The 23080-nt window shown below is 35.3% G+C and overlaps 1 protein-coding gene across 1 annotated transcript; it reads right to left on the reverse strand.

Moving 5' to 3' along the window:
* Positions 1-13928: 13928 nt before the first annotated feature.
* LOC138325655 (O(6)-methylguanine-induced apoptosis 2-like) lies at positions 13929-22929 on the reverse strand. The gene is made up of 9 exons (XM_069271458.1): positions 22775-22929; positions 20410-20531; positions 20015-20113; positions 19496-19675; positions 19136-19250; positions 18928-19031; positions 17692-17756; positions 16545-16735; positions 13929-16238 (listed from the first exon to the last, which is right to left on the reverse strand). Exons 1-9 carry the CDS (start codon positions 22860-22862, stop codon positions 16171-16173), a joined length of 1032 nt encoding a protein of 343 aa, XP_069127559.1. The 5' UTR covers positions 22863-22929; the 3' UTR covers positions 13929-16170.
* Between the last annotated feature and the right edge of the window lie 151 nt (positions 22930-23080).

Consider the following 23080-nt stretch of genomic DNA (forward strand, 5'->3'; position numbering starts at 1 on the left):
ACCTACCAATACCTACCTACCAACACCTACCTACCAATACCTACCAATATCTACCTACCAATACCTACCAATACCTACCTACCAATCAATACCTACCAATACCTTCCTACCAACACCTACCTACCAATATCTACAAATACCTACCTACCAATACTACCAATACCTATAGTTTCGTGCGATACAAATTTCCATGCAATTTTGGGTCAGAGCTCAAACGCGAATGAAAATAGTTCTCGAACAATTGTAACAAACGTAATTACAAAATATAAACACCATAAGCTCTTTTGAACGCCAATTAATGTCTTTGCTAATATGAAGACATTAACTGCTTTACAGCAAAACATCAAACTACTGAATACAGACACGTGGATTAAAAAAATAGCCAATTATGGGCAAAATGTAAACGCCATGGAGTTAAAACAGTTTGTTGACAGATAATAGTTAGAAAAATAAAACGTATTGAAACGGTATTTTAAGGGAATTGTTCGAGATCATTTCAAAGATATTTGATGGTTTATTATAAAACTTCTTTATAAGACACTAAACTGTTTTCAAGCTAAGGATTTGTGGGATTATTGTGGGTTTTTTGGGGGTTTTTTTTGTTCTTTTTGGCTGTTTCCGGGTGTTATTGAACTGACTTTGAGCATAACACGCGTATCATGACCAACAATAAAAGGAAATATAAGACAGCAGAAAAAGGTAGATATCACCAAGACAAAAGACTTTAATTGGATTTCATGTCAAGAAAATCGATTCTCTAGTATTCTTTCGATAAACAAACGATCATTAAAGATGTATTTGGGAATCATGGAGTTATTGAAGACATTTTGTATTTGATCGATTAAAAATGATAATCGTTTATTATAGGAGACCTTCTGCATTTGTTGAATTGAAAATGTTTATCGCGAGATATGAATGAGGAAAGTAAGTAACAACAATTAAATAACAAATATGCTATTTAATCGGGAAAGGTGTTCCAGTTCAATAAAAACATAACAATGTTATTTTCATTTAATCCAAATTCCCTGAATTCTATTGTTTTCCTTTAATTGCGTCCCAATGCGACAACCTATTCAAACAAACTATTTTACAAATAAGCATTGGGGTATCGGAAATGCCTGGGTCATGGTCATATTCATCCAAGAGTACAATTGATTAAACAGAAAATTTTAGGCATAAAACAATGCAGGAAAGGAGAGCAAAATGAAGATACCAACAATAGATTGACTACACACTGTACCTCGATTCTACGCATGTTTTCTTTCGGAATTCCATTTATATCAGGAAAAATCAATTTTTTATATACAGACCAATAAAGTATCATCAAAGCTATATTTGGGAATCATGAAAATGTCAAATTAGAGATTTGCGTGTTTTCATGGATGGATGTCTGAAACGAAAGAATCATATTAAAACGCACATGCAATGCCAAACTATCACACTTCTGGCATGGTTTCGCTCTTAAATTTACGTGTACATGGAAAACTTTTTATTGATATTTTGGGTTCTCTTTCGCACCATTGTCGACCATCCCTGTTTTGTGTTTAACAGACAAGATGCGAATATATTTTTATTTATCGTTTGAACCATATTTCAAAATTTTCAAGTTGTTTTTATTACAAACTTCCATTGGCCACATCAACTTTCATAAACATGGTTATGATATAATTTTGGCTACCAAATAACCATTATGATTATGAAAAGCATTGTACTTCAAAATCCGATCTATGCGTATTTTCTTGTTAAATAGATTTAACACCATCTTACACAATCATTGTTTTTATTCATTAATTAATGAAAATCCATCAGGTGTTCTTCTCGAACGAATAATCATACCCTGTCTCCACTCCATTCAGCGCTACGTTATCGCAGCTATTGTCCTTCACATAGTAAGTTGTAACATTTTGAAGTTGAAGCATTTTACTTCAAAATGTTACCTATACTATACATATTTTCTTGTTAAATAGACTAAACATCAACTCACACAATCATTGTTTTTATTTATTACTGAACAATACCAAGACGACTGCACTATTTTCAGTTGTAACATGCTATCATATGAGACCTTTACTATTATTTAGAGGTCATGTGAAATAATGACCATAGAAAGTGGGCGGATACACCAGATTACTAGTTCATTAGGAAAATAAATCCACAGTATAGGTTCTCTATGAATATACGCAGGCGTTTGGCTACAGGACAGTGCGCAAGACAGCATTACTGAGATGTCAATTACAGGAGCTAAGCTTGATGTCTTTGGGAAGAGTTGGGAATCGATAGTATTCCTGGTACAGGTCGTAAACGATTCTAAAGGATGTGGTTAAAGGCATGAATACCACGTCTGTAAACTCGCGATCGGTCCATTAGTTATCAATCACAGTTTATCATGGGTATGGTTCACTAGTCGTCATACAATTAGAAATACGTCTGTTATAATTCAAAGCAGAATACACAACATAAAATTCGTTGCACATGTGTCTCTTACAGATATTTTTTTTTCTCGACAAAATTTTATGAAACCAACTTTAGAGAATTTTAAGCCAAGACTTGACTACGACTCTCGCAGATTCTTTAAGTCTGACTGAATCCAACACAAATGTAATCTACGATATGTGACATTTTAATAGGTTTTGTTGACAAAATGTTCCCACCCTCTATATCCTGACATCACAATAGTCATTTTACACTATAGTGACATATACTGTAAATCAACTTATTTTCGAGTAGGAATAAATTCGCGTATTTGGCGAAAACATAAAAATACGAAATCAAATCGCCACAAAATTGTAGTTCAACATAGATTGCTAAATCAAATCGCCACAAAATAGTAGTTCAACATAAAAATGCAAAATCATCTCGCCGCAAAATAGCAGTTCAACATAAAAATGCGAAATCAACTCGTCCCAAAATAGTAGTTCAACATAAGAATGCGAAATCAACTCGCCACAAAATAGGTTACAGTTTACAGTACGTCAGTGGTGTATTCGATAAAAAACATAGACATGGTGTGATAAATATAGATCTTTTATTTATTTATTATTATAAGCATTGATGTCACTTGTTTTTAATTTTATCGGGGTATGAAAAAAATGTTTCATACCCTGATGAAATTAAAAAAAATAATGACATCAATACTTATAATAAGTTTTATACTCAATTTCATAAAATGAAGTATGGTTAAATGTAACATTATAGTGGTTTTTCAAGGGATTCTTTTTTCCGAATCAATACGCAACTTCAATGTCTCTATTGTGACGTCACGATAACGTCGGGGTTTCGCGCCATTCTCGGATTTTTTTCTTCATAGTGGTATGCAAAAAAAAAATATTGGCCAATCAGAAAGCCAGATTTGGTATGAAAACAAAGAAAAATGAATTATATATATTAAACTCAACATATTGTCTCACTTATTAAATATAATATATAGGAACGACATCCTTTCATTGGATAAAAACATAAGGTGTAGCTTAGACACATGACATCCTAACGTTAGACAATATTGTTACCACAGGCTTGGAGTTCCTTGGTCGACTAGATTGTCGCCGACTCGATCGAAAGTGTATCCAGGAATCGGTAAACAAGACAATCATTTCCCTGTGTAAACACTGATAGGTCATTTCCTGGACGGGAAACTAATTTCCTTGATAACCAATCGATGGCCTTCACATCCATCGGAGTAAGTAGCAATGCGTTCTAATTACCTTGGTGATCCAATGACCGTACCTAATTGACAAGTGTTCAGTTATTGTTTTTAGCACACTAACTTTTGATTTTTTTCCCAGCGAAATAGACCTACAGTTTACCCTGCCTATAAAGTTCATCCAAAGTGCCAAGAGTAAAATAGGATTCCTATACTATATGGTTGCTATAACCATGTCACATTTTGTTGAACTTTGGCATTTTGGACTCCAATACAGCTGGTCTTATTACACAAGTAGTCTTTATATAGGGCGGTCGCTAAGGCATGTTTGTTGGTACTAAAGTAATTCAAAATTAAATGCTCCTGGAGAATATCAGCTTGTTGCAATTCGCTTACAATTTTCTGATTGATCAAAGAGTATTTTTGTTTATTAATGAGATTTTGAAAAAAAAGTAATGTCTTTAGAGTCCAAGGTTTGCAAAATAGGCAAATAAAAAATAAATGCTCCTGGAGAATATCCACTTGTTGCAATTCGCTTACAGTTTTCTGATTGATCTAAGAATATTTTCATTTATAAATGAGATTTAGAAAAAATGTTATCTAGAGTCCAAAGTTTGCAAAAGAGGAAATAAATTAAAAAACACACACATACTTTTTTCTCGGACTCGAGAGCAAATAAAGCGCATGTATGGGAAGATTGAAGCAGAGTTTGTGATTTGGTTTTATGGAGGATTGAGGAAATTTGATACAACAAACAGTAAATCGATTTGATCTGATAAAGGAAGGTCAGAGACATAATTTGATCCACGTCTTTCTTTAGCTGCTATCCTATGGATAGACATGGAAACGATCTTTTCACGTAATGAAACCCGCACATTGCTCTCTTTGTTTTTAACGTAGTAGGAAGCAGCTGTCCTGTCATTTCTGACATGTCAGTTAATATCGTTACAAAAGCTGATCCACCTCCAAGAAGGAGCAGTAGTATTTCTTCTCTGTTACAAGTTGTATGTGGTTGGATTATCAAATAAATGATTACAATTTCTTATCAGCCTTGTTCGTAACAGTTCAGTCCTCCTTCTCAACACGACTTGGTACCGGAGGAGGAACAGAATGTTTGGACACTAAACAGTTCACCATTGACATGATGAATTAAAATCTTCGCTATTGTGCAGTCAAAGGACACTCTACTAGTTTAAACGTGAATCGATTCTATTAATGCATCGCCCATTAGAAAACGTGACTACATGTACAAGGAAAATATGGGTGATGGAGAATGTAAAAATGTTATAATCGGATGCCATGTTCTCACCCAGAAAATACATCGCAATCTTCATACCATAGTATAAGTACTCGGTGTTACTCGAAATGCTGAGGGCTTCTCTAGCATCACCCTGTTCTAATTTGAAGTTGTAATTTGTCTTGAATGTAACTGAGGTTCGTACGGCGGGTAAAGGCTTATGAAGAAAACAGCGCCTCCTCTTTTGGATAGCTGGTTCTAATCTTGAAAATCAATTAAGAGTTTTTTGTTTTGTTTAGAGTGTGTTTGTGGTGTAAGATTTTTAGTCTTTGCAGGCAAGTCACAGTCATATCAACTACTCCAGCTTTCATTAGAACCAGTTTATTTCCTATGTAAATTAAAATTTCAAAGCACATTTTGGCTAAATTGTCGCTTTAATACATTTACTTGTTGCAAAAAGTAGCATGAAATCATTGATTCATACATATAAATGGATTCTGACGTTTGTCTGAGCATAAAGGTAGAAGAAAAAGTCAGTCAATGAAAAAAAACCACCACAAATTATCAAACAAAACTCTTTTTAAAGGCCCACTACCTTTCCGGAGGAAAACATAAAGGTTTCTTAAAAACATTAATAACATCAGAAAATATATACCAATGGCCTAAGATGAGGTTACAACACCAAACATATGCAAGATTTCCTGCGTAATTTTTGATAACAGTGGAGAGTTGCTTCGCTGTTTTGCCGTCTGGCGCAGTGATAGTCAACTACCGCGCGGTATTTAGGACGACGGCGGGAAACATAAGACGACCCGCGTTATGAAAATTAACATTTTATTTATTTTAATCAAATTGTTGAGAATGTGATGACACGTGTAGTATTAACGGTAAGTTAATGACTTTAGCAACTATATAAAAATATCGATCTCGTTTTGTTTTCCCATTTTAAAAATTAAAAGCCGTTTCGGAAAGGTAGTGGGCCTTTAAGTCTTTTCATATCATTTTAACTAAAATCGAAATTGTTAAAGCGTTTTAGTTATCTGAACAAGTAATGAGAATCATTATTATATCCGTCCTCCTTCATCTATGAAATGATTACGATATTTCAATTTCCATTACATTGGTTACCTTGGTAATCGATTCATATTATGACGTGATTTATATATGATTACCATGGTAACAACAAGCGACATTAAATAATTAAGGCTCTGTGTATAAATATATAGTGACAATTTCTGTTAACGAAGTCGTCTAGCTCCGCTGAGGCATCGTGACGATAAATGAAGACAATAGCGTGGCATTTGGAGGTTGGCTGATTTTGTCTGAGTGGGCGAGCAATGGATCTGGAAGCTTTTCAGGATACTGTACACATGCTTATTAGCCCCCTGTCGGTGAAACCGGAGCAGACTAAAATTTAAGTCTCTGTCTGTCTGTTTGTCTGCTGTTTGTTTTCAGACAATAACTTGAAAACGGATTGATAGATTCTGTTGAATCAACACAGCTTGGGAATGAATCTGTTGTAAAAAGGTAAACTACAAATGTCCCTGTCTTTAAAAATAGACTGCAAACTTGAGAACAGATGAGGCAATGGATTTCGTTGAAGTATTTTCAGACGTTTTGATGGTCTCAATTAGACTAATTTTTATCGACACTGGAATAGAACACTATACATATGAGTGTGTTGTACTGGTAACTAATTCCAAGATGTAAATTAGGCAAACCCCGTTTGACTCAGGAAGCGCCGAATAAAGGTCACCGCAATATATTAAAGTAAATTATCGCATTATGTCAGAGGTCATGTAGTACATCTTATAGTTTAACAATATGTAGCATTGAATGTGACCGACATTCGTGTGTTTCTCTGCTTACGTTTCCATTTTAATGCCGTATAGCGCAATACATAGTGTGCTCTCGTCCTTAACTGAACAAAGCATCAGTGCCATAAAGCACTTTTCTTTGACTTGACATCTTTTTGTAACATTGAGAAAAACGTGTTGGCGTTTAGGGAGTCTTAACGCAACATTTAGTTCTCGTCTCAACAACGCATGCAAATTGTTTTTACGTCATTTGCGTCAATGTTTTTATTTTTGTCATCGCTTACCTCTGACGAACGTTTTTGTCAGCTCGATCCCCGACTCAAGATCTATGGAGCAAGGAAGTCAGTGATCGGCGATCGAACATGCAGATTTAGACTTTGTGATCGAATACGAACTTCTATTCGTGACAATAGTTGCTAGGTTCGTGACAAACGAGATTAGATAATACCATACATACAGTTATGCCTTTCAGAAACATTGATTACCAATCTACCTAAGATTTCTATTCTGCCTAGAGGTATGTGTGTAGTCGCATTAAACCATTAGACAAGAACGCGAATGCGCTTTGTCTTTGTCAATAAAAAAACCCATCCATACAGATAGTGGATGGCACAGGGACACGGGAATGATATACAGTTTGTGGTCTAAATAAAAATTCAGTAAAAATCTCAAAACAATTTAACATATTCTACAGCATCCTCCATTCTCGGTATTCCAGGGGTTACTATCAATGTCGTTGTATCCACATCCGACTGTCATAGTGAAACTGAAGGCACTTCAGGAGAAAAAAAACTGACCAATCACAGGCCTGTATGGAGACTTCTTTTGAAGATTACTGAGAGCGACGCACAACTTCAAATACAAAGCCATATACAGCCAATCTCACGGATTCGTTTGGTGTACAAAGGACCAAACTACCTGTCGTATATGTTGTCGCACACAGAACCTTCGGTTTTGCTATGACATAGTCCAGGAGTGGATAAAATGACAGTGAAAGTAACCCCTAGAATATTGAGGATGGTTCTTTAACATCTACTCACTTTAGAAGTACATATAAACCTTAAAGAAATAATCCGTACAGTTGACGACACAGGGACATGGGAATTAGATAAAGTTTATATATTACTTATATCCTAATAGTGCCTTTAACACATGTTCACCAGAACAACGATAGACATTATATAAAGAACAAGTACAGCCACGAATGACCACAGGGACTCGAGTTTGTATAATTTTATATCTGGATCCAGCTTACCAACATTCCTTACCTTACGGAATTCCTTAACTTAAAAATTCTCAATAGGAAAGCATTTCAGAAGTTAGATAAGCTGCTTAACTAAAGGGTTTAGCCGTATCTTCTGTTATACTTTGTTATGGAGAACTTTAAGTTAAGGATTTCATTGATGCTAGTGAATGTTAATGAAACTGTAAGTCTAGCCCGAGATACTCTACCAGACATCTACCTGTCCTAATGTCTAAGTCTGGAGTCAGGGCCAGAGTATCTCGGGCTACTATAAGTCCTAATTCTATGTCAACGTTCTTGCGTTTAATGACAATTGTAGGGAAGAAACTGAACATCAAACATCGCTGTGCTGTACAGAAACGGATCCACAAAATATAAATCAGATATGGAACCAGTAATTGCATGGCTTTATTTGTACAGTACATTAACCTTCAAAAAACGTATTAGAACTTGGCTAACGAGATTACGATGTCAATATCACTTTTCTAACTAATTAGACAGGACAGGTGAAAGAGGTGTTTACCTAAATTGTGACATATAACAGTCTAACCATCGAGCCTTACGTGACTCCACAGAGGCTAATGTTTAGCCGGCGCGTGCCCACGCGCTCCTACCGCTAATTATAGTCTTCATGTGTGTTGGAAAAAATCCATCTACAATATTGCAAAAGAATTCTTGGTGTGAAGAAAAATTCTACAAATTTCATGATATACGGAGAAACTGGCAGATTCCCTATTTCAATCGATATTAAGTTAAGTTTACTTAGGTTTTGGTTTTCTCTCATCTCAAATGAAAAGAAATTGTCTAGCTCTATGTATAAATTAATGTATGCCCTCCATGTAACAGGGAAAACTGAATTCAAATGGCTTAAGTGCGTTAAAGAAATTCTAGATAATTCTGGTTTAAGTTTTGTTTGGATATATCAAAAAAGCTGTTTACCTGATATTAAGTATCTGAAGTCAACTATTACCCAGAAATTAAAGGATCAGTTCATCCAGTCGTGGTTCCAAGATATTGAAAACTCTTCGAGAGGTTCTTATTACTCTATATTTAAAAACCATTTTGGACTTGAAAATTATTTAATACGATTGAATGAAAAAGACAGAAAAACAATGTGCAAATTCAGAACTTCAAATATTAAATTTCCGGTTGAAACCGGAAGATGGATAGGAGTTCAACGTAACAATAGAGTATGTCATTTATGCAATACCGGTATTGGTGATGAATTCCATTATTTGTTTTTATGTTCAGATTATAATGTAAGTCAGCTACGTGGGGATTACATTCCTGCTTACTACACAAGACATCCTAATCACATTAAAATGAAAGGCATGTTCTCCATTTTTCATAAAAAAATGTACGCAAATTTATGCTTATTTGTTCAGAAATTATGCTATTTGTTATAGTATTAATTACAGCTCAAAATTATCTAAAATATATGTATTGTTCTAATGTATTAATATATATACACATATGAATAAGTCAATTATTATCAATACATGTATATTAATATCTCCTATGTTACCAATTTTAAAGGTGAAACAATTTGTTGGAAAAATGTTATGACACACTGAATTTTGTTTGTAAAAGTTTGAATCTTTATACAAATAATGCATCTAATTTTGCCTGTCATGCTTTAAAATTGAATTATATATGTATGACCTCTTGTTATACACAATAGTGTATCTGAGTGTAATAAAAGAATTGAATTGAATTGAATTGAATTGAGATCTGGGCACCGGTAACAGGCAATGACGATAGATTTTAATTGATTCAGTTTGATATTTAAATAGCCAGCGTGTTAGTGATAAATTCAAACTGATTTTGTATCTGTATGAAATCCCTATACCGTTGTGCAGCGCCTCGTTTCATATTGGTACCAAAGCATGGACTTTAAATCGATTTTCAGTGTCAATTGGGGTCATAACAGATCTCAAGACTTACGGTAGACGTCGATGTTTTTTTTTGAATATGGTTTACAATTGCAATTTGGAAAACGTGACAACTGTTTGGATACATTGGAAACGAATTGATTGAATGGATATTATATGCTGTAAACAAGAGGCCCAGAGCGCCTGTATCGCTCACCTGGTTTGTAATGCCAAGTAATGTTCTGAACTTACAGGTTCATTGTTTCTTTTCTGAAGGAATTTTAATATCAACCTCTAAATCCCCTATTGGGCCCCACCCCTCCTGCCTCCAGGGGGTCAGAGCCAAAATTTATACAAGTTCTGTTCCCCTTCCCCCAAGGATGTTTATGGCCAAATTTGGTCACAATCCAAGCAAAACTCTAGGAAAAGAAGCGATTTATAGGATTTACCTCTATTTCCCCTATTGAGCCCCACCCGTCCTGCCCCTGGGGGGCCAGAGCCAAAATTTACACAAGATCTGTTCCCCTTCCAAAAAGGATGTTTCTGGCCAAATTTGGTTACATTCCATGCAGAACTCTATGACTAGTAGCGATTTAAAGGATTTACCTCTATTTCCTCTATTGGGCCCCACTTCTCCTGCCCCCGGGGTACCAGAGCCAAAATTTATACATGTTCTGTTCCCCTTCCCTCAAGGATGTTCATGGCCAAATTTGGTTACAATCCATGCAGAACTCTAGGACAAGTACCGATTTATAGGATTTACCTATAATTCCCCTATTGGGCCCCACCCCTCCTGCCCCCCGGGACCAGAGCCAAAATTTATACAAACTCAGTTCTTATTCTCCCAAAGATATTTCTGGCCAAATTTGGTTACATTCCATGCAGAACTCTATGACTAGTAGTGATTTAAAGGATTTACCTCTATTTCCCCTATTGGGCCCCGCCCCTCCAGCCCCTTGGGGGCCAGAGCCAAAATTTATACAAGTTCTGTTCCTCTTCCCCCAAGGATGTTTGTGGCCAAATTTGATTACAATCCATGTAGAACTCTAGGACAAGTAGTGATTTAAAGGATTTACCTCTCTTTCCCCTATTGGGCCCCGCCCCTCCTGCCCCGGGGGACCAGAGCCAAAAGTTATACAAGTTCTGTTCCCCTTCCCTCAAGGATGTTTGTGGCTAAATTTGGTTACATTCCATTCAGAACTCTATGACTAGTAGCGATTTAAAGGATTTACCGCTATTTCCCCTATTGGGCCCCGCCCCTCCTGCCCCCGGGGACCGGAGCCAAAATTTATACAAGTTCTGTTCCCCTTCCCCCAAGGATGTTTGTGGCCAAATTTGGTTACAATCCATTCAAAACTCTATGACTAGTAGCGATTTAAAGGATTTACCTCTGTTTCCCCTATTGGGCCCCGCCCCTCCTGCCCCCGGGGGACCAGAGCCAAAATTTATACAAGTTCTGTTCCCCTTCCCCCAAGGATGTTTGTGGTTAATTTTGGTTACAATCCATGCAGAACTCTAGGACAAGTAGCGATTTATAGGATTTTCCTCTATTTCCCCTATTGGGCCCCGCCCCTCCTGCCCCCGGGGGGTCAGAGCCAAAATTTATACAAGTTCTGTTCCCTTTCCCCCAAGGATGTTTGTGGCCAAATTTGGTTATAATCCATGCAGAACTCTATGACTAGTAGCGATTTAAAGGATTTACCTCTCTTGCCCCTATTGGAAATGTTGACGGACAGACGGACGCCGACGGACGACGGACGCCGCGCCATGACCCTTCGGGCCAGGTGAGCTAAAAATGTCACAATTATCTACGCATACAGGAAAACCTTAGCTTTGTCTGGAAAGCGTTCCAATTGTTTTGGGTACGGAGTAATGAGTTTATATTGATTAAAAATCGTAACAAATACTTGGGTTTATAAAAATAAGTGTCAAGATCATTTGTATATAATGAATGACTGAAAAATACATTGGTTAAAACGTTACAATCATATCTGTGTATACTAAATTGTGAAATTGAACAGGTTTATCTGTAAACGTCGCAAAAGTCAAGTTATCATTTAGTTGAAACGTACCTCATTGTGTGAAATCTGTTTAGTTGGTTAATAGTTGTAGAGGAAATATGAATACGTATATTGTCACCCTCGGGTGTTCGGGGCCTAGTGCAGTCTATTTGTAAACATGTTCAACTCCAGTTTATGTAATATTCGCAGTGTAACACAAATACCATTTCATAAACCTAGTGCAAGTTATTGGATTTTTTTTATTCACTGGTGTATGAACGGCATTTTTGAAAGACATTTTATATGATGCGCGTCATATATGGAATAATATACGACCACCACAAAACTCGCTTAGTACAGTCATAGGAGTATTTTTTTTATATATATGTATACTATATATTATTGACAGAACGTCATATGTATAGTATACATATATATAAAAAAATACCTATATATATATATATGTATACTATATATTATTGACAGAACGTCATATGTATATTATACATATATAAACAAGAGATCCCAGAGAGATCTTGGCGCCCACCAAAGAATGATCTATATCTGACAAAGGAAAGATGGATCTTTTCTCTACTTTTTAAACTTTTTCAAACATACTACATATAAAATTTGAGACAGATCGCTTCAGTACCTTTTGAGAAATAGCGGTAACAAACTTCAACTATCAAAATCCAAGATGACTCCTTGGCGGCCATCTTGTTGATCAATCGGTCCCAAATCACAATATGCACAACTAGGGCCATAGGGGAACCTACATGTGAAATTTGAGAAAGATCCATTCAATACTTTCTGAGAAATAGCGATAACAAACTTTGAATAACAAAATCCAAGATGTCTGCCTTGCGGCCATCTTGTTAACCGATCGGTCCCAAAATGCAATATGCACAACTAGGTTCCTAGGAGAACCTACATATGAAATTTGAGACAGATCCCTTCAGTACTATCTGAGAAATAGCCATAACAAACTTTAACTATCGAAATCCAAGATGGCGGCCTGGCGGCCATCTTGTTCACCGATTGGTCCAAAAATGCAATTTGCACGTCAAGGGCCCTACATATTAAATTTGAGAAAGATCCCTTCAGCACTTTTTGAGAAATGGGGATATCAAACCTTAACTATCAAAATCCAAGATGGCCGCCCGCCATGTGAAGTTTGAACAAAATCCCTTCAGTAGTTCTCAAGAAATATCGATCACAAACTTCAACTGCCAAAATCAAAGATGGCTGCCTGGCGGCCATCTTGTTTTTCCGATCAGCCGCAAAATCTGTATGGCACAACTAGGGACCAAGGGTACCCTCCATGTGAAGTTTGAACAATATCCCTTCAGTAGTTCTCAAGAAATATCGATAACAAACTTCAACTGCCAAAATCAAAGATGGTTGCCTGGCGGCCATCTTGTTTTTCCGATCAGCCTCAAAATCTGTATGGCACAACTAGGGACCAAGGGTACCCTCCATGTGAAGTTTGAACAAAATCCCTTCAGTAGTTCTCTAGAAATATCGATAACAAACTTCAACTGCCAAAATCAAAGATGGCTGCCTGGCGGCCATCTTGTTTTTCCGATCAGCCTCAAAATCTGTATGGCACAACTAGGGACCAAGGGTAACCTCCATGTGAAGTTTGAACAAAATCCCTTCAGTAGTTCTCTAGAAATATCGATAACAAACTTCAACTGCCAAAATCAAAGATGGCTGCCTGGCGGCCATCTTGTTTTTCCGATCAGCCGCAAAATCTGGATGACACAACTAGGGACAAAGGGGACCCTCCATGTGAAGGTTGAACAAAATCCCTGCAGCAGTTTATAAGAAATAGTGATAACAAGCATTGTTTACGGCCGGACGCCGGACCACGGACGCAGGGCGATTTGAATGGCCAACCATCTGATGATGGTGGGCTAAAAATATCCTATATACTATATAGTATAAGGGGTATTTCTTTATATATATGTATACTATATATTATTGACAGAACGTCAAACTCCTTTGGTTCAGTGTTCTAATATGGATGTAAGAAGGCACGTAATTAAATCCGATTTTATTGCATAAAATTGCCATTTAAATAAATCGTCATGGAGTAAAAGGACAACAACGAATTTATAGTTTATTAAGTTATTTTTAATTTTGTATCAGAATAAGTAAAATTCATATTTTCAGCAACACAATTATAACAAATATCACAGAAATGGAATCAGTTTGTACTGACCTAAATATAATTATATACTATACACACAGACCTAGGTATATTTCTAAGGTAAGGTGTACATTCTGACAGAACAATGCTCGCTTCTAGAAAGTGTAATCAATGTAAACATCTTGATAGGCAAATAAGACACATTATTGAAGAAAACAGACAAACTCTTATTCAATCATGATTTCATAAAACAAAATAAACTAAGTGTAAAAGGCTATTTAAAGACTCGTTTGATTATTTGTGAATTCATTTTCATTGTTTTAGATAGAAACAATTAAATTAAATGATATTCCACAAACAATGGACACAAAAATATTAAATAACAAATATACATGTTATTATATACCGAAGGCGATAGTTTGGCTAGTTTCCAAGAGAATTAACAATATTTTGAAAATAAGATTTTCTTGAAAACATTAAACATGGTAAATTACATGTATTATTTTATTATAGATAAAACTGAATAAAAAGTAGTACATTTAAACCTCTACAAAACTTGTAAGGAATGATAAATTATATAATTTATAGTAGAAAAACTTATCAAAAACTCTGGCAATACATCTGTCTATTTCATTCAAATATTAATCAATATAATATAACAGAAACATAAATACTTCAACAACATTTTAACATCATTCATATAATTAGCATTCAATGTTACATAACTTTTGGAGGGTCTGTTAAAAGTTACATAAAACGCTTATTACCTATCTTCCCTTAAAAATGATCACTGTATTACTAGGTATACAATAGTGGGAGATTCCATTGTGATAAAACAGGGAGATGAGGCTTTCAGGAATGGTTATGAAACGCCTGTCAAACTAGGTTATGAAACATCTGCCAAATCTAGCTAACTGATTATTTGTTTATTTACTCTGTACCGTAATCACTCAAGCATATCCACAACCAGTCATATATATACTTCACTTCTCACACAAAAGTTTCATTCATAAAATCTATGGTTGTAGTAGGTAATTATTGACACTTTATTGACTGCTCGAGGTCAGAAGGTTATGTAAGGTCAGGCTTTGTGTGGAGGGGATAAGTGGTGCACCCTGATCCTGCCTGTGAGGCCTGCTGATTAGGATAGCTTGATGATTATCACAACAGTGGTATCACTCAGCTTACATAACTCAAGCCTTGGAGATAGGGTTATGCAAGCAGAATTTTTGAAACTTATGTAACGAAAAAATGTTGATTATGAAATAAGATTCTCTTCCTATTAGTTTCATTAACAAGCAAAATAATTATTATTTATCTTGAAGATATTTTTTTCTTACCAAATTTTAGTTAGTATATATACAATATTAAATCTCAGTTTTAGTCATGTGATAATCAATTATTGACTTTACTCTTTAGTTGAATATTTTCAACACAATGAGTAAGCTCATAAAAAAATCCACAATTCTAAAATCTGTACCTCAAACTATGGATCACCCAGTATTTTACATAAGGACTACAGATTTGTGACAATTTAGTTGACGAATTCAACTGATCTGTGGCATTGCTTGACAACTCCCTAGGGTTCTGATGTCAACACCTTTCCTAGTTTATACAATAGTCAGCATCCCTATATGTTTGTGCTGTGACTCCCTGAGGTATCACCTCTTTGCCAGTGTCTGGTATTGATATGTGATAGTTACACTGTAACGAGACCCATTTGTCATGTCCCCATTATAAATATACTCACTACCATACACCCACACACAGCACTTACAGCTACATCCATTCACACTGTTTCCATGGAAACCACAGAAGGGCGTCCCATGGAACACTATCCATTCACACTGTTTTCATGAACATCACATAGCTAACACTTTCACATTGTTTCCATGAAAACCATGGAATACTCTCCTTTCACACTATTTCATTGGATACCATGGAACAACATCCTTTTACACTGTTTCCATGGATACCATAGAACAACCTTTATTTTGTTTTCATGGAAACCATGGAAAACACTCATTTCACACTGTTTCCATAGATGCCATGGATCTCCATCCTTTCAAACAGATTTATTGGACACCATGGAACTTCATCCTTCCACAATATTTCCATGAACACCATGGAGTTTCGACCTTCCGTACTGTTTCCATGGACACCATGGAGCTTGATCCTTCCACACTACATTCCCACAGTTCTCATGGATTCTATATCCATTTCCCTGCAGCATTGTAGATGAAAGACTGTTTTCCGGTACCAACAGGTCGATAGTGGGCTAAAATCAACCAAACACAGACCATTTAAAACTCAAAATGGTAAATCAATAACTAAGTTACGTTTATCTCTTAAAATGTCTTTCATTTTCAGATAGAGGGTCTCACGAATCTTTAAATGTGGTGTTAACTTTGTCTACCCAACTGCAGTGTGAAAAATACGCCTGTTTATTAGAGTAAAAAAACAGGTATAAGTTTATCATTTGGAGAAATTGTGGGCAAATCATCTGATTCTAAATTCAATATTTCACTAAATTTTGAAGTCAAGGAACTTGAAGTATACAAAGTCAATTGAGAAGTGTTTTTACCTGGACCGGGTTGTTCCATGGCCTGGGCAGCTCCCGTCCACCTACTACACGTAGATACGAATGCAGCACTTGACATATAATGTTTTGGTGGCCCTTCATAATCCACCACCTCATAACTACCAGGGCCAGGCAGGGGTGGAGTGGAAGGCAGGGGCATCGCTGGCGCAGATATACACAAGTAATGCTTTCGGCTGAAAAAAAAAATTGGATTATCATTTTATATATAATCTATGTACTCTGCAGAATCTATTCTGAAGTATGCAGAACAAGATTAAATACATGTATGTCAATAAGCTAAAATTTAAAAAAAAAACCAAGGAGCCGCCAAGCATGGTATATCCCTCGCGCCACGCAGTTGGTATAAAAGCCCAAATGCATCACGGTCAAATAACAATTATTCAAATATAACTTCAAATGTATGTCAGTATTTTAAAACTGAAAAAAAAACAGGTAACAAAAAGAACCAGTAATCTGATATATACAGAAAGTTTCATGGTGCTGCTTTGAACGGTTTTGGAGCTATAGCCCAGAAACAAAAAGAAACAGTAATTTGGTATTTTTGACTAATTTTCCATGCTTAAGAAAAAAATTCAAAAAAGGAAGGTCCGCAATAGCAAAAGGCAGAACTAGGGCACTTGTCTGATATATACAGAAAGTTTCAAGGAGCTGCGTTGAAAGGTTTTTGAGTTATAGCTCGGAAAAGAATCTCAGACGGATGGAAGGATCATCGGGAGCCCAATTTAACATACCCCGCAAACGTGTTTCACATGGAATAAAAATATATGACAGCAGACAATATTGGCAGTAATAGGTTTGTGCTGTTTGATTATTTTGTGGTGTCCTTTTCAGAGAAAATGGGGTCCCTCTGTATATTTTGAATAGATTTTCAGCCAAAAAGTAGCATCTTTTCTATACTTATTTAAAAGTATACGAAGATGGTATGAAAACAAACACTGCAGCAATTTTGATAGAAATGTCCAAAGTGGTCCAAACACAATAATGTAAGCTCAAATTCTGATGATTTTCAAATCATCTGCAAATTCAGCATAAAACCACAATTATAGAACTCTATAACAGAGTCCAAAAAAGCCCTCTAAAATGGATATATATACAATAGCATCATCATGCTGTCATGTGATGAACTTACGGGAATAACTGTTTCTTTGCTGGATCTACAGGTTCTCCAGGTCTATAGGCCCCAGGACCAGGCACCTGTGGGAAGAATACAGGACGAATCGTTGTTCTTAATCTGATACTGAGCATGAGTACAGAGACATTTCAGCTATGTTAATTTCAATTAGGTCAAAATATAAATCAGACTTCTATGGAAAATATATCTATATCTATTGTTCTCAATGTTATGGGTATTAGCTCGTAATAGTTTCTTATTTAGCTCTTCAAATATAATTTTGCATTAGTAATCAATATTACTAGCACAATGTAATGCATTTCTAAAATATATATAGTATAGTAGTATATTTTAGCGGTCAAATATTTGGCAATTTGGTAATGAAAACTGAAAGTTAATTTTTGCCAGGTTAAATTTTAGCTATTTAAGCCTAGGGTTTTAATTTGGCGTCTTGTGTGTTATCAACGTGTAGATAATTATGTTCGGAGATTAAATTCTGTCTAAGTATTCAGACTTAAGTTCTTTTTACAACTTTGTCTGCCTTACAACTTGTATTATCTACCTTTTCTTTTAACCATAATCATTCTCGTCAGCAGCGATTTTGCCCAGTCTTTAGAAAATGAAATTTTTCTGCTGTTTTCAGTTAGTAAGGAGCGGTCAGATTTAGTAACAAGACTTCGACCCAATGCCATAAAGGTTGTCAATAAATATAGGTATTACAGGTAAATCATTGACATCTTACTACAGGTAAGGTAACAAATTTTATATGCATAACTAATTACACAGGTAGACATAACTAAAAATAAATGAAATTTTCCTAATCGTTCAGGGATTTTTATTCAGCATATCATACTTACCAAGGGTATTTGGCTATACATGGATCGTGAACAGTTGTTCACTATACGTACGTACAGATCTAAGTTGCCTGCCAGCATTGAATTTTACAGTTGCCAGGTAACAATCATCATTCATTATTTTACGGACATATCTAAGCAACACGAGTTATCGAAAGTTGCTGACGAACAGAACAAAAATTATTGCTGAAGGTGAAGTATTTGTGTCTTTTTAATTGGCGATGTTAAATTTTAGCATGTTAAATTTTGGTGATCTAGATATATACCCGCCGAATAGCCAAATTAAAGTCCCTTACAATACCCTGCTGTACTGTAGTAATTACAGGGATATAGGTAGACATATTGTATACTACAGTGGATAGAATAATAATACAGAATCTTTAATTGGAGAAAAACTTACCGGAGCTGGGTCTGCATGCATCTGTCGTTTGGACTTGGATTTAAAACTAGAGAGAGGAATTTTAGCACTGTCATGGAGAAGATCATCTTTAACCTCATAATGACCTGGAAACGGAAAAGTATATCAGAAAATCTCAAAACTTATCGTAATATTATCTTCACATAGATAAGATTAAGTTAATTTATATAAAAGGTAGATAACTACTAACCAGGGGCGGGGTTCCTCGCCAAGTCATCCACCTTTATCACTTCTCGTTTAGACTGAGATTTAAATCCTGCATTGGCTGTTACATTATTTGCCTTTCCATATTTAACTTTTAATATCTGAAAGCAAAAGTTGAAATCACATTCATGAACAGAAGAATTAAGGAAACCTTTTCAATGTATACGAAGGCTGACTGTCTCCATAATTAAATCAATTTAATACCCCTGGTAATTTCAAGAGGATAATATGTATGCACATGTGATGTCATTGTAGAATCTGTAATATTACCCCAATAACATTAGTTCAGAATGAAGTGGAGGCCAGAGACCTTATGGCTATTGTAGATACTGTAACATCAACTTACATCATATTGATTAGGGGCAGGTCGTGCCTCTGTTTTATTTGACGGCTGAGCTATTGGTTTGTGGAAGGCACTGGTACACGTAGCCTGATTGTAATCTCGCTGAGTACGTAACATACTTGGCAGGCCATAGATACCTGGACCTGGCGCACTAGTTAATTGATATTTCAGACCTTTTTTAGACTGAAATTACAACAAAACCAAATACAATGAATGTAATGTAATTTTTCCATGTCTGAATTGTAATTTTATTTTCAAAAGTATGTTTGATTCTGAGTAGTCATCTTAATGTCTGTTGGATTTTGATTTTTGAAACTTTTAATACTGTATAACATTATAAAAGGAAATTAAGTCATTGCATGCATCAATAAAAATGTACTCTTTTACAATAGGTGGTTTTGCAACATAATTCTACAGTAAAACTATATTTTCTTAAACTGCATTTTAAAATAGCAATCTATCATTGAAAATTTATGTGATACTGTAGATTTATAGTCTGACCATGCTAGCAAACAATTTTACCTTTGAAGCAAAACTTCCAGTTCCTTTTTTAGAATAAGAAACAGATTCATTGTCCATTTTGGAATGTCCAACATATCCTCCTGGACCTGGTGCATCTGTCTGAAATCAAATATGAATTTTGTTAATTTAATGTATGAGCCATAAATTGAATCGTTTCATCTTTTCTTTTGCATTCATATTTTTTAAAAATTTTAATTCCTTCATAATGTTGTTTGTTCTTCATCTATGTGAAAATAAACAAATTAAATACATAAAACATGCAGATAATCTATCAAGTATTTAGTTATCTTTTTGTTAAATTAATAATTTTATAAGAAATTAAACTATTTATTGACGATTGTGGTAAAAATGAAAACCTGTACCATTACAAGACACCAGTGTTCATGAGTACTTACAATAAATGCATCATATTTGAATCTTTTGGCTTTGGAAAGGAATCCACGCTTATCAGCATTGTCAGTAACAATAGTCTGGTATTTACTAGGGATTGATGCTGTGGCTGCTACAATTCCATGTCCTAAATATAATATTAACATATATCAAATTATTTAAAACAACAACATTAATTAATTTCTACAGATAAAACTCTAATCAAATTGATTTATTAATATCAAGATGTTTTGTAATCTACCTTAATAGTGTTCAAAATCCATTTGCATGTATTCTGTTGTAAGCCAAATCAACGTCATAAAACAAATAATTTTTATTTTCAAATTTCAAAAAGTTTAGAGCTTTGTGGAGAAAGGCATCAAAAGTATAATATGTAAAATATATCAACTGCTTTAGCATACTATTTATTTCAATGTCATATGATTAAATTTCTGCTTTATAGTTCACACAAGGGGTGCGTATTGGACTGGGTCGATAACCAGTAACTAGCTAGGTAGCTCAAAATAACTGGTAGAGCATCTGGCTAGTATTAGGAGGCTTTGGGTTTGAGCCCTGGTCTGGCCACTATTCATTTCCATCTTCAAAGCAATCTACTTCCGCCTTCTAGCTTTGTGCTAGGGGAATTTCCCTTTGGCTAAGTCAGTAGAGTGGCAGAGTAAGTCTGGGGTTTGAGCATGGCTGGCGGCACACTATTGTCCTGTTACACTTTATCATACTTGGCATAACACATGTGCAGATTTTGTTCAAGCAATACTGTAATGGTTAGAATTATCTCTGAACCTACTGTATAACAGCTGCCTCTTCGTAATGTGCCAGGTTGAAGAGGCAGAGAAAAGCCAGAGTACAGTCATGGGACATAAGTGTTTGTCACTGTTGTTTTTTCTCTAAAGTATATATTGTATGTATTTTTACCTTTTTTATTTGAATTTTCCTGATCTCAACGATTGATGGAATTCAACCAAATTTAACATACTTATAGAAAATTGTCAACAATTTCAGCTCATAATACTTTCATAATCATCGGTTACCTACTTTTTGAGAAAACACCGTTTTATTAGAAAGCAAAACTTTTTTGTTGCCGTTTTGATAAGAAAAAAGAAGGAAATGATGTCATAAAAATTAAGGGGTGCACCAAAATAATGATGTTCTGAAAATGAAGCATCGGAAAATTGTGAAAATATTATGAGCTAAAATTGTAGACAATTCTCTATAAGTATGCCGAATATACTGAAGATCTATAAATAAATGAGATCAGACAAATTCAAAGAAAAAAGTGAAAAATATATACTGCAAAATATGTAGTGAAAACAACAATGACAAATTCGAGACGATCCCTCACCAAACTTCGCATTTCCGTGCATAGACTGATGATAGAAGCTGGACGTTATTTAAAGATACCTTGCGACGAAAGGCATTGTAAAAATTGTAATGACGGACACATAGAGGACGAACTCAATTTTCTATTTGCCTGTCATAAATATAGAGCACAACGTCAGAAATTAATCAATGTATGCCATGACGTATGTCCAAAATTTTTACACCTAGATCCACTTAACCAATTTGAGTATCCTCGTGCCTCTGTTTGATTTTATTTCACAGAACCTTCCTCAGTAATTATATAACTCAATTTCCCAATTAAACGACACAGTCACTTCTCGTTTTTGCTAACAGTTAGGAATCTAACTACAAAATTGTATACATTTTAACTATCTATCTACTGTTGGTTGTATATCTACTATTATATAGCCTTTATAGTTATCTAGTCATAAGTGTGTTTTCACTTTAAAAGTTGTCCTGTATAATGTCTACTTTATGTAATCATAAATGTTTTGTATGTAAATGCCCCATGTGGGACCTTGATTGATTTAATAAATATTGTCTATTGTCTATGTTCCAGGACTGTACCTCAATAAAACCATTAACCCCAGGTCATTATCTTGTAACTTCCCCATATGTGGAGACATCTAAACCCTTCAGCCACCAATGCCTCTGGTACCAATAATGTTGTTGCACAGATATAATCATATATTGTATATTAAAAAAGATTCAACATAATTATAGCCTAGTAAGTGTTGGGTGAGTAAACAGGGCTATTTAGAAGCACTATATCTGAATTCCACACTGTTCATACAGTTTTTCAGTGTATCCCTACAATGTACAGTGTATATATTTATTATACAATTTAGTTGTAGTTGCATAGTGCGTACTACAGAGCCAATAGACCACACATTTTCAGTTTATCCACTGATCGGATACAGATTCGTCAAACCACCGGATTCGTGTCAAAATCGTGTGTGTTATAAACACACAACGCCTGCTTACAAGACGAAGATGATCCGACGATAAGAGGATATTAATGAAAGTTCATACCCTTATGTAAATGTCCTGACGGATTTCTACTGTGTATTCTCTTCACGTAATCATCATCAACCACGCGGATGCTGTCAGCGGCAGCCATTTCTAAACTATAACATTGTTTACATTTTACAGGAAATGTCTCCACAAAAAATAGTTCATAGTCTAAGGAGTCAAGTATGAACAAGATTTTCATTTTCAATCACAAAATACAACAGTGCAACAACACATATTAACTCTTTTACTCTAATAAACAGTACTTTGGAGTTTATTGATGTCATAATTTTTCGTGCGTAGTAATATATTTGATAAACCTTCACG

Source organism: Argopecten irradians, chromosome 6 (assembly GCF_041381155.1).
Source record: "Argopecten irradians isolate NY chromosome 6, Ai_NY, whole genome shotgun sequence".
Lineage (NCBI taxonomy): Eukaryota > Metazoa > Mollusca > Bivalvia > Pectinida > Pectinidae > Argopecten > Argopecten irradians.